The sequence below is a fragment of the Oncorhynchus nerka genome, linkage group LG12 (genome assembly GCF_034236695.1).
Source record: "Oncorhynchus nerka isolate Pitt River linkage group LG12, Oner_Uvic_2.0, whole genome shotgun sequence".
Lineage (NCBI taxonomy): Eukaryota > Metazoa > Chordata > Actinopteri > Salmoniformes > Salmonidae > Oncorhynchus > Oncorhynchus nerka.
In genome coordinates, this window is record NC_088407.1 from 88,364,979 (window position 1) to 88,377,538 (window position 12,560).

Sequence of the window (12,560 nt, forward strand, 5' to 3'; positions counted from 1 at the left end):
AGTGTTCCTTTTTCCTCTCCTCTTCCTTTACATCCCTGTATCGTTATTGTTGAGGTCATGAAGGACAGGAGGTAAGGAAAGGAGGTAAGGACAGTAATGAGGCCACACTATGAATTACTAGTAGGATGAAGACCAGGTGTGCGTACCAAATGGGACTATATGCATTATTGTTGACCGAGGGCCCAGAGTAGTGCACTAACTAAGGAACAGGGCCCAGAGTAGTGCACTAAATAAGGAAAAGGGCCCAGAGTAGTGCATTAACTAAGGAACAGGGCCCAGAGTAGTGCACTAAATAAGGAAAAGGGCCCAGAGTAGTGCACTAAATAAGGAAAAGGGCCCAGAGTAGTGCACTAAATAAGGAACAGGGCCCAGAGTAGTGCACTAAATAAGGAACAGGGCCCAGAGTAGTGCACTAAATAAGGAACAGGGCCCAGAGTAGTGCACTAAATAAGGAACAGGGCCCAGAGTAGTGCACTAAGGAAAGGGCCCAGAGTAGTACACTAAGGAAAGGGCCCAGAGAAGTGCACTAAATAAGGAAAAGGTTCCATTTGAGCCTGTTTCTTTACTTAATCTCCACCGGCTGGCAATATCTTTGTGATGATGAATGTAAGTAGGCAAGGAAAGGAGACAAGGAATAGACTCCACACCATGTATGACTATCAGGATATGACCCTGTATGTGTCCGTCACCTCTGATAGCCAGGTCCAGGGCAGTCTCCTTCCCAATACCAGTGTTGGCTCCAGTAATCAGGACCGTCTTCCCGTCCAACCGGGCCATAGACATACATGTTCCACCTGCAGAGTATTTCCTGGACAGACAGGAAATATATCGGTGTTATTATCTCAAATCCAACGTATGTCGCTGTTCTGTCTACGTTGGTAAGGTTGGCACTGGCACATTGTGAAAAGTCCACACAGACTGCGTTACAAAATGGCTCCCTATTCTCCATATAGAGCTCTACTGTTGACCAGGGCCCATAGGGCTCTACTATTTGCCAGGGCCCATAGAGCTCTACTGTTAGCCAGGGCCCATAGAGCTCTACTGTTGACCAGGGCCCATAGAGCTCTACTGTTGACCAGGGATCATAGAGCTCTACTGTTGACCAGGGCCATTAGAGCTCTACTGTCGACCAGGGCCATTAGAGCTCTACTGTCGACCAGGGCCCATAGAGCTCTACTGTCGACCAGGGCCCATAGAGCTCTACTGTCGACCAGGGCCCATAGAGCTCTACTGTCGACCAGGGCCCATAGAGCTCTACTGTCGACCAGGGCCCATAGAGCTCTACTGTCGACCAGGGCCCATAGAGCTCTACTGTCGACCAGGGATCATAGAGCTCTACTGTCGACCAGGGATCATAGAGCTCTACTGTCGACCAGGGCCCATAGAGCTCTACTGTTGACCAGGACCCAGGGATCATAGAGCTCTACTGTCGACCAGGATCATAGAGCTCTACTGTCGACCAGGGCCCACCAGAGCCCATAGAGCTCTACTGTCGACCAGGGCCCAAGACCTAGTGAGCTCTAGACCAGGGCATAGAGCTACTGTCGACCAGGGCCCATAGAGCTCTACTGTCGACCAGGGCCCATAGTGCTCTACTGTCGACCAGGGCCCATAGAGCTCTACTGTCGACCAGGGCCCATAGTGCTCTACTGTCGACCAGGGCCCATAGAGCTCTACTGTCGACCAGGGCCCATAGAGCTCTACTGTCGACCAGGGCCCATAGAGCTCTACTGTTGACCAGGGCCCATAGAGCTCTACTGTCGACCAGGGCCCATAGAGCTCTACTGTCGACCAGGGCCCATAGAGCTCTACTGTCGACCAGGGATCATAGAGCTCTACAGGCGACCAGGGCCCATAGTGCTCTACTGTTGACCAGGACCCAATGAGCTCTACTGTCGACCAGGGACCCAATGAGCTCTACTGTTGACCAGGGCCCATAGAGCTCTACTGTCGACCAGGACCCATAGAGCTCTACTGTTGACCAGGGCCCATAGAGCTCTACTGTTGGCCAGGGCCCATAGAGCTCTACTGTCAACCAGGGATCATAGAGCTCTACTGTCGACCAGGACCCAATGAGCTCTACTGTTGACCAGGACCCATAGAGCTCTACTGTTGACCAGGACCCATAGAGCTCTACTGTTGACTAGGGCCATTAAAGTTCTACTGTTGACCAGGGATCATAGGGCTCTACTGTTGACCAGGGCCCATGGAGCTCTACTGTTTACCAGGGCCATTAGAGCTCTACTGTTTACCAGGGCCATTAGAGCTCTACTGTTGACCAGCGATCATAGGGCTCTACTGTTGACCAGGGATCATAGGGCTCTACTGTTGACCAGGGATCATAGAGCTCTGTCGACCAGGGATCGTAGGGCTCTACTGTTGACCAGCGATCATAGGGCTCTACTCTTGACCAGGGATCATAGGGCTCTACTGTTGACCAGGGATCATAGAGCTCTGTCGACCAGGGATCGTAGGGCTCTACTGTTGGCCAGGGATCATAGAGCTCTACTGTCGATCAGGGCCCATAGAGCTCTACTGTTGAACAGGGATCGATATAGGGAATAGGCTACCATTTTGGATGCAGCACCAGGCTACACAGAAAAGAGATTACTGGTTAAAATTGTATACAAATATTTAGGGGGAATTGATTATTTATTACTTTTATTTACGATTTAACATGAAACATACTGGTTTCTCAATATGCAAGGATCAATCTGGCAACAATGATCAAACATTAACTCGCCCAACAGTTACACCACAAAACCTGGCTCGCTACCGATTAACCAATGGCTCGCGGAACATAATTTAACTCCAACCACGCGCGCAACGCTTCTTATGCATATTCACTCATATGATAGCGCTCGAGCCTACTCATCTGCATTATTCAGCGGTGAGGGTCGCCTGACAATGACAATCATTGTCCGACTAATTAAGGCAATATGAGTAATGCCAATAATTCACAATTGGATCAAATTCAATTGACAGTGCATTTCGAGCCTTTAGTCCAAACAACAACAAATTAATATTGTACTGAATAATGTTGTCTTCGTTATGGGGGAAAAAAGGTGTTTCTTTGGGCTTTATTATCGCAGAGAAATAATAATAAAAAAAAAATGTAATCATCAACACTGATGTCGATTCATTTAGCGACCCAATTGCCTGTCACAATCTCTTCGTTTTTCGGTAGCCTGACAATGACAATCATTGTTCGAATAATTAGGCAATATGAGATGCCAAGCATAGTAACGGATGATGCATCGGCTATAGCCTCGAACATACACCGCTCATTCTTACCTAATGTAGGGTGCGAATAAAACCATGAGCAGCGCGACAACCACAACACCTGCGACAATCAGGACGAGCACCATCATGACACGGATCCACTCTCTCGTTGGTTTTCCTCACTGCTGTTCCATCGTGGTTCTGTGCTCCAGCGACCACACAGCTGATCTGAGATGTCAAACTTTATGGTGAAGTGTATGTAGGTGGATGGGTTGTGTCACAGATGCTCATTCAATGGAACCTGGGATTGTAGTTTTCTTTCCCCCACATATTAATTGTGGATTTTTATTTATTTATTATGTTTTAAAGAAAACAAAAAAACGAAAGTGAAGTTGAATCTAATAACTGCTATTTAGTTTGTAAGATACTAGTCTACATATTCCCCCTTAGATGAAAACAATAATTCATCTGAAAGATGGTAAATATATCAGTTATGATTATTATAAAAACGACATTGACCACAATGCACCAGTGAAAGTTACCTTTTCAATGCCCGTATATAAATATCTAACATATTATTTCAGTTTTAACCACATTTTTTTAAAACCATTATTCATATTAGAAGTATACAACATACGCTGCTGTCAAACATTTGAAGTTACTTTGATTTTAAAAGCATGTACATTTCATTCGTGATAATAATTGGGATATTCACTTCAGGCAGGCAGTGACGCTAGACATGTGACACACGATCACCAGAATGCGGAAAGAGTCCCGAGGATCTCGTTAGGGGGTTTACGGTTTTATCAACAAAGCGTATAAGCGGCAATTAAACAGTTTCATTTTCTAATATTTGGGCGTTTGTGTTGTCAAGAAAGAAACGGACAATTGAAAACACAAATCCTGCTGCTAAAATAAAAGCAAAATGTCATCGGAAGAGTTTGAAAAGCTGCAGGAGATCTTCAAATCCCTTTATGACGAACTGAAGTTGATGCCTGACAGATTACTGAAATGTCAAGGAGGTAAAAAAAACAACAGTTAAATTTACATCTTTAAATATGTATTTTGCATTCTAAATATCTCTCCAATCCACTACCATTAGCTGACCCCCCCCGTTGTCTTGCTTTAGTTTTACTTCTGCTTAGCCGCCCACTGCTGTTAAATGGCCAAAATATGGTTGCTATCAAATGTGAATTATAAACTGGGTGGTTCGAGCCCTGAATGCTGATTAGCCGACAGCCGTGGAATATCAGACCGTATACCACGGGTATGACAAAACGTTTATTTGTACTGCTCTAATTTACATTGGTAACCAGTTTATAATAGCAATTAAGGCACCTCTGGGGTTTGTGATATATGGCCAATATACCACGGCTATGGGCTGTGTCCAGGCACTCTGTGTTGCCTCGTGCATAAGAACAACCCTTAGCCGTGGTATATTGGTCATATACCACACCCCCTTGGGCCTTATTGATTAATTATAAGAGGAGGTTGCAAGGCAGAGCAGATTAGTGTTGTCAACAACATTGGCGTGAGCAACAATAGTGGAATCGGCAGTTCGTCTTCAAAATAAAGTCCTCCCCATTTGAAACTGATGCAAACAGGTGAAACATAGTCTTGCCACACTCGGACGAGATAAGGTTGGAATGTTGTTTATAAAAATTAAACAAAAGACAGTTTTTGTCAATTTGACAAACACAAAATCTGTTTAAATCGCACGTTGGATGTAAAGACTTTGCATTGGGGGGAATACATACACTATATATATATATATATATGACAAAGGATGTGGACACCCGTCAAATTAGTGGATTTGGATATGTCACCCACACCCGGGCGGCAGGGTAGCCTAGTGGTTAGAGTGTAGGGGCGGCAGGGTAGCCTAGTGGTTAGAGCGTTGGACTAGTAACCGGAAGGTTGCAAGTTCAAACCCCTGAGCTCCCAAGGTACACATCTGTCGTTCTGCCCCTGAACAGGCAGTTAACCCACTGTTCCTAGACTGTCATTGAAAATAAGAATCTGTTCTTAACTGACTTGCCTGGTTAAATAAAGGTAAAATAATAAATAAATAAATAAACACCCGTTCCTGACTGGTGCATAAAATCGAGTACACAGTCATGCAATCAGCCATGCTGTAGAATGGCCTTACTGAATAGCTCATTTGACTTTCAACTTGGCACCGTCGTAAGGATTTGGACAACCTTTCCAACAAAGTCAGTTCGTCAAATATTTCCTCTGCTAGAGCTGCCCCGGTCAACTGTAAGTGCTGTTATTGTGAAGTGGAAATGTCTAGGAGCAACAACGGCTCAGCAGCGAAGTGGCAGGCCACACAAGCTCACAGAACGGGACCACCGAGTGCTGAAGCGTGTAGAGTGTAAAAATAGTCTGTCCTCGGTTGCAGTACTCACTACCAGGTTCCATACTCGGGTTGTCCAAATCCTTTGGCACATATCAAATCACAGTTTATTTGTCATGTGCGCCGAATACAACAGGTGAAGACCTTACGTTGAAATGCTTACTTACAGGCTCTAACCAATACTGCAAAAAAGGGTATTAGGTGAACAATAGGTAGGTAAAGAAATAAAAACAACAGTAAAAAGTCTGTGAAAAATTACAGTAGAGAGGCTACATACAGTAGAGAGGCTACATACAGTAGAGGCTACATACAGTAGAGGCTACATACAGTAGAGAGGCTACATACAGTAGAGAGGCTACATACAGTAGAGAGGCTACATACAGTAGAGAGGCTACATACAGTAGAGAGGCTACATACACAGTAGAGAGGCTACATACACAGTAGAGAGGCTACATACACAGTAGAGGCTACATACACAGTAGAGAGGCTACATACACAGTAGAGAGGCTACATACAGTAGAGAGGCTACATACAGTAGAGAGGCTACATACAGACACCGGTTAGTCGGGCTGATTGAGGTAGTATGTACATGTACCACTGCTTTTAATCAGGGCAAGGTGACCCGGAAACATGACCGAATACAAACAGTGTAACTATTCCCTCCAAGGCAATCAAACAGACAAGTAGAGTCGCAATTCAATGGCTCAGACACGAGAGGTATGTGGCAGGGTCTGCAGTCAATCACGTACTACAAAAAGAAAACCAGCCCCGTCACGGACCATGATGTCTTCCTCCCAGACAAACTAAACTTCTTTGCTCGCTTTGAGGACAATACAGTGCCACTGACACGGCCCGCTACCAAAACCTTCGGGCTCTCCGTCACCGCAGCTGACGTGAGTTAAACGTGTTAACCCTCGCAAGGCTGCAGGCCCAGACGGCATCTCCAGCCGCGCCCTCAGAGCATGCGCAGACCAGCTGGCTGATGTGTTTATGGACATATTCAATCAATCCCTATCCCAGTCTGCTGTTCCCACATGCTTCAAGAGGGCCACCATTGTTCCTGTTCCCAAGAAAGCGAAGGTAACTGAGCTAAATGACTACCGCCCCGTAGCACTCACTTCCGTCATCATGAAGTGCTTTGAGAGACTAGTCAAGGACCATATCACCTCCACCCTCCCTACCTGACACCCTAGACCCACTCCAATGTGCTTACCGCCCAAATAGGTCCACAGACGATGCAATCTCAACCACACTGCCCTAACCCATCTGGACAAGAGGAATACCTATGTGAGAATGCTGTTACATTTACATTTACATTTAAGTCATTTAGCAGACGCTCTTATCCAGAGCTCATCGACTACAGCTCAGCATTTAACACCATAGTACATTCCAAGCTCGTCATCAAGCTTGAGACCCTGGGACTCGACCCCGCCCTGTGCAACTGGGTACTGGACTTCCTGATGGGGGTGTGAGGGTAGGTAACAGCATCACCACCCCGCTGATCCTCAACACTGGGGCCCCACAAGGGTGCGTTCTCAGCCCCCTCCTGTACTCCCTGTTCACCCATGACTGCGTGGCCATGCACGCCTCCAACTCGATCATCAAGTCTGCAGACGACACTACAGTAGTGGGCTTGATTACCAACAATGACTTGACAGCCTACAGGGAGGAGGTGAGGGCCCTCGGAGTGTGGTGTCAGGAAAATAACCTCTCACTGATTAGTGGGCTTGATTACCAACAATAACCCCACATCACGGACAACTGAAAGGGTCCACCTACACAGACAGCGTGGTGAAGAAGGCGCAACAGTCAGGAGGCTGAAGAAATGATAACCAGCAATGATAACTAGGCTATATACACAGGGTACCAGTACTGAGTCAATGAGTAATGATAACTAGGCTCTATACACAGGGTACCAGTACTGAGTAATGATAACTAGGCTATATAGACAGGGTACCAGTACTGAGTAATGATAACTAGGCTATATACACAGGGTACCAGTACTGAGTAATGATAACTAGGCTATATAGACAGGGTACCAGTACTGAGTCAATGATAACTAGGCTATATAGACAGGGTACCAGTACTGAGTCAATGAGTAATGATAACTAGGCTATATAGACAGGGTACCAGTACTGAGTAATGATAACTAGGCTATATAGACAGGGTACCAGTACTGAGTAATGATAACTAGGCTATATAGACAGGGTACCAGTACTGAGTAATGATAACTAGGTTATATACACAGGGTACCAGTACTGAGTAATGATAACTAGGCTATATAGACAGGGTACCAGTACTGAGTCAATGATAACTAGGCTATATAGACAGGGTACCAGTACTGAGTCAATGATAACTAGGCTATATAGACAGGGTACCAGTACTGAGTAATGAGTAATGATAACAGGGCTATATAGACAGGTGTAATGTAACTCGGCTATATAGACAGGGTACCAGTACTGAGTAATGATAACTAGGCTATATACACAGGGTACCAGTACTGAGTCAGAGTAATGATAACTAGGCTATATAGACAGGGTACCAGTACTGAGTCAATGATAACTAGGCTATATACACAGGGTACCAGTACTGAGTAATGGTAACTAGGCTCTATACACAGGGTACCAGTACTGAGTAATGATAACTAGGCTATATACACAGGGTACCAGTACTGAGTAATGATAACTAGGCTATATACACAGGGTACCAGTACTGAGTAATGATAACTAGGCTATATACACAGGGTACCAGTACTGAGTCAATGATAACTAGGCTATATACACAGGGTACCAGTACTGAGTCAATGATAACTAGGCTATATACACAGGGTACCAGTACTGAGTAATGATAACTAGGCTCTATACACAGGGTACCAGTACTGAGTAATGATAACTAGGCTATATACACAGGGTACCAGTACTGAGTAATGATAACTAGGCTATATACACAGAGTACCAGTACTGAGTCAATGAGTAATGATAACTAGGCTATATACACAGGGTACCAGTACTGAGTAATGATAACTAGGCTATATACACAGGGTACCAGTACTGAGTAATGATAACTAGGCTATATACACAGGGTACCAGTACTGAGTAATGATAACTAGGCTATATACACAGAGTACCAGTACTGAGTCAATGAGTAATGATAACTAGGCTATATACACAGGGTACCAGTACTGAGTAATGATAACTAGGCTATATACACAGGGTACCAGTACTGAGTAATGATAACTAGGCTATATACACAGGGTACCAGTACTGAGTAATGATAACTAGGCTATATAGACAGGGTACCAGTACTGAGTCAATGATAACTAGGCTATATAGACAGGGTACCAGTACTGAGTCAATGAGTAATGATAACTAGGCTATATAGACAGGGTACCAGTACTGAGTAATGATAACTAGGCTATATACACAGGGTACCAGTACTGAGTAATGATAACTAGGCTATATAGACAGGGTACCAGTACTGAGTCAATGATAACTAGGCTATATAGACAGGGTACCAGTACTGAGTCAATGATAACTAGGCTATATAGACAGGGTACCAGTACTGAGTAATGATAACTAGGCTATATAGACAGGGTACCAGTACTGAGTCAGAGTAATGATAACTAGGCTATATAGACAGGGTACCAGTACTGAGTAATGATAACTAGGCTATATACACAGGGTACCAGTACTGAGTAATGATAACTAGGCTCTATACACAGGGTACCAGTACTGAGTAATGATAACTAGGCTATATACACAGGGTACCAGTACTGAGTAATGATAACTAGGCTATATACACAGGGTACCAGTACTGAGTAATGATAACTAGGCTATATACACAGGGTACCAGTACTGAGTAATGATAACTAGGCTATATACACAGGGTACCAGTACTGAGTAATGATAACTAGGCTATATACACAGAGTACCAGTACTGAGTCAATGAGTAATGATAACTAGGCTATATACACAGGGTACCAGTACTGAGTCAATGATAACTAGGCTATATACACAGGGTACCAGTACTGAGTCAATGTGCAGGGATATGAGGGGGTACGGGGGTGTCTGGCCAGGTGTGATGTCGTTGATGTTAAAAAGATAGACAGTAGCGTGTGATGAGTTATAAAAAAAGGGGGGTCATTGCAGATAGTGCAGGTAGCGACTATCTAGAATAAAGTGACTAGGCAACAGGATAGATAATTAACAGTAGCAGTGTATGTGATGAGGCAACAGGATGGATAATAAACAGTAGCAGTGTATGTGATGAGTCAACAGGATAGATAATAAACAGTAGCAGTGTATGTGATGAGGCAACAGGATAGATAATAAACAGTAGCAGCAGTGTATGTGATGAGGCAACAGGATAGATAATAAACAGTAGCAGTGTATGTGATGAGTCAACAGGATAGATAATTAACAGTAGCAGTAGCAGTGTATGTGATGAGGCAACAGGATAGATAATAAACAGTAGCAGCAGTGTATGTGATGAGGCAACAGGATATATAATAAACAGTAGCAGCAGTGTATGTGATGAGGCAACAGGATAGATAATTAACAGTAGCAGTAGCAGTGATGAGGCAACAGGATGGATAATAAACAGTAGCAGTGTATGTGATGAGGCAACAGGATAGATAATTAACAGTAGCAGTGTATGTGATGAGGCAACAGGATGGATAATAAACAGTAGCAGTGTATGTGATGAGGCAACAGGATAGATAATTAACAGTAGCAGTAGCAGTGTATGTGATGAGTCAACAGGATAGATAATTAACAGTAGCAGTGTATGTGATGAGGCAACAGGATAGATAATTAACAGTAGCAGTGTATGTGATGAGTCAACAGGATAGATAATAAACAGTAGCAGTGTATGTGATGAGGCAACAGGATAGATAATTAACAGTAGCAGTGTATGTGATGAGGCAACAGGATAGATAATTAACAGTAGCAGTGTATGTGATGAGGCAACAGGATGGATAATAAACAGTAGCAGTGTATGTGATGAGGCAACAGGATGGATAATTAACAGTAGCAGTGTATGTGATGAGTCAACAGGATAGATAATAAACAGTAGCAGTAGCAGTGTATGTGATGAGGCAACAGGATGGATAATAAACAGTAGCAGTGTATGTGATGAGGCAACAGGATGGATAATTAACAGTAGCAGTGTATGTGATGAGTCAACAGGATAGATAATAAACAGTAGCAGTAGCAGTGTATGTGATGAGGCAGGATGGATAATAAACAGGATGGATGAGGCAACAGGATGGATAATAAACAGTAGCAGTGTATGTGATGAGGCAACAGGATGGATAATTAACAGTAGCAGTGTATGTGATGAGGCAACAGGATGGATAATTAACAGTAGCAGTGTATGTGATGAGGCAACAGGATAGATAATTAACAGTAGCAGTGTATGTGATGAGGCAACAGGATGGATAATTAACAGTAGCAGTGTATGTGATGAGTCAACAGGATAGGATAGATAATTAACAGTAGCAGTGTAGATGAGGCAACAGGATGGATAATTAAACAGTAGCAGTGTATGTGATGAGGCAACAGGATGGATAATGAAACAGTAGCAGTAGTATGTGATGAGGCAACAGGATGGATAATTAAAACAGTAGCAGTGTATGTGATGAGGCAACAGGATGGATAATAAACAGTAGCAGATGGATAATTATGTGTATGTGATGAGTCAACAGGATAGATAATAAACAGTAGCAGTAGCAGTGTATGTGATGAGGCAACAGGATGGATAATAAACAGTAGCAGTGTATGTGATGAGGCAACAGGATGGATAATTAACAGTAGCAGTGTATGTGATGAGGCAACAGGATGGATAATTAACAGTAGCAGTGTATGTGATGAGGCAACAGGATAGATAATTAACAGTAGCAGTGTATGTGATGAGGCAACAGGATGGATAATTAACAGTAGCAGTGTATGTGATGAGTCAACAGGATAGATAATTAACAGTAGCAGTGTATGTGATGAGTCAACAGGATGGATAATTAACAGTAGCAGTGTATGTGATGAGGCAACAGGATAGATAATAAACAGTAGCAGTGTATGTGATGAGGCAACAGGATAGATAATTAACAGTAGCAGTGTATGTGATGAGGCAACAGGATGGATAATAAACAGTAGCAGTGTATGTGATGAGGCAACAGGATAGATAATAAACAGTAGCAGTAGCAGTGTATGTGATGAGTCAACAGGATGGATAATAAACAGTAGCAGTGTATGTGATGAGGCAACAGGATAGATAATAAACAGTAGCAGTGTATGTGATGAGGCAACAGGATAGATAATTAACAGTAGCAGTGTATGTGATGAGGCAACAGGATAGATAATTAACAGTAGCAGTGTATGTGATGAGGCAACAGGATGGATAATTAACAGTAGCAGTGTATGTGATGAGGCAACAGGATAGATAATTAACAGTAGCAGTGTATGTGATGAGGCAACAGGATAGATAATTAACAGTAGCAGTGTATGTGATGAGGCAACAGGATAGATAATTAACAGTAGCAGTGTATGTGATGAGGCAACAGGATGGATAATTAACAGTAGCAGTGTATGTGATGAGGCAACAGGATAGATAATTAACAGTAGCAGTGTATGTGATGAGGCAACAGGATGGATAATAAACAGTAGCAGTGTATGTGATGAGGCAACAGGATAGATAATAAACAGTAGCAGCAGCAGTGTATGTGATGAGTCAAAAGAGTTTGTACAAAAAGGGTCAATGCAGGTAGTCCAGGTAGCGACTTGGTGAACTATTTAGCATTCTTGTTTAGATGTCTCATGGCTTGGGGGTAGAAGCTGTTCAGGGTCCTGTTGGTTCCAGACTTGGTGTGTCGGTACCACTTGCTTGGCAGTAGCAGAGAGAACAGTCTATGACTTGGGGGTAGAAGCTGTTCAGGGTCCTGTTGGTTCCAGACTTGATGCATCGGTACCGCTTGACATGCGGAAGCAGA

At 43.6% G+C, this 12,560-nt stretch overlaps 2 protein-coding genes across 7 annotated transcripts in view; one reads left to right on the forward strand and one right to left on the reverse strand.

Moving 5' to 3' along the window:
- The window catches only part of LOC115122138 (retinol dehydrogenase 12-like), a 28,952-nt gene extending 25,454 nt beyond the window's left edge, over positions 1-3,498 (reverse strand). For 3 of the 4 annotated variants that reach the window (XR_010465430.1, XM_029651325.2, XM_029651324.2), the window contains exons 1-2: positions 3,295-3,498; positions 690-808 (exon numbers count right to left, since the gene is read on the reverse strand). Coding sequence is in view for 2 of the 4 variants with exons in the window: in XM_029651325.2 (XP_029507185.2) it covers positions 690-808; positions 3,295-3,371 (196 nt within the window). In the remaining 2 variants the exon portion in view is untranslated. The remainder of the gene's footprint in view (positions 1-689; positions 809-3,294) is intronic. The other variant, XM_029651326.2, reaches the window with a different exon arrangement.
- A 459-nt stretch (positions 3,499-3,957) lies between these two features.
- Positions 3,958-12,560, forward strand: part of vti1b (vesicle transport through interaction with t-SNAREs 1B) — a 204,544-nt gene continuing 195,941 nt past the window's right edge. For 2 of the 3 annotated variants that reach the window (XM_065025937.1, XM_029651330.2), the window contains exon 1: positions 3,958-4,244. In XM_065025937.1, the coding sequence (XP_064882009.1) occupies positions 4,148-4,244 (97 nt within the window). In that variant the 5' untranslated portion in view covers positions 3,958-4,147. The remainder of the gene's footprint in view (positions 4,245-12,560) is intronic. The other variant, XM_029651329.2, reaches the window with a different exon arrangement.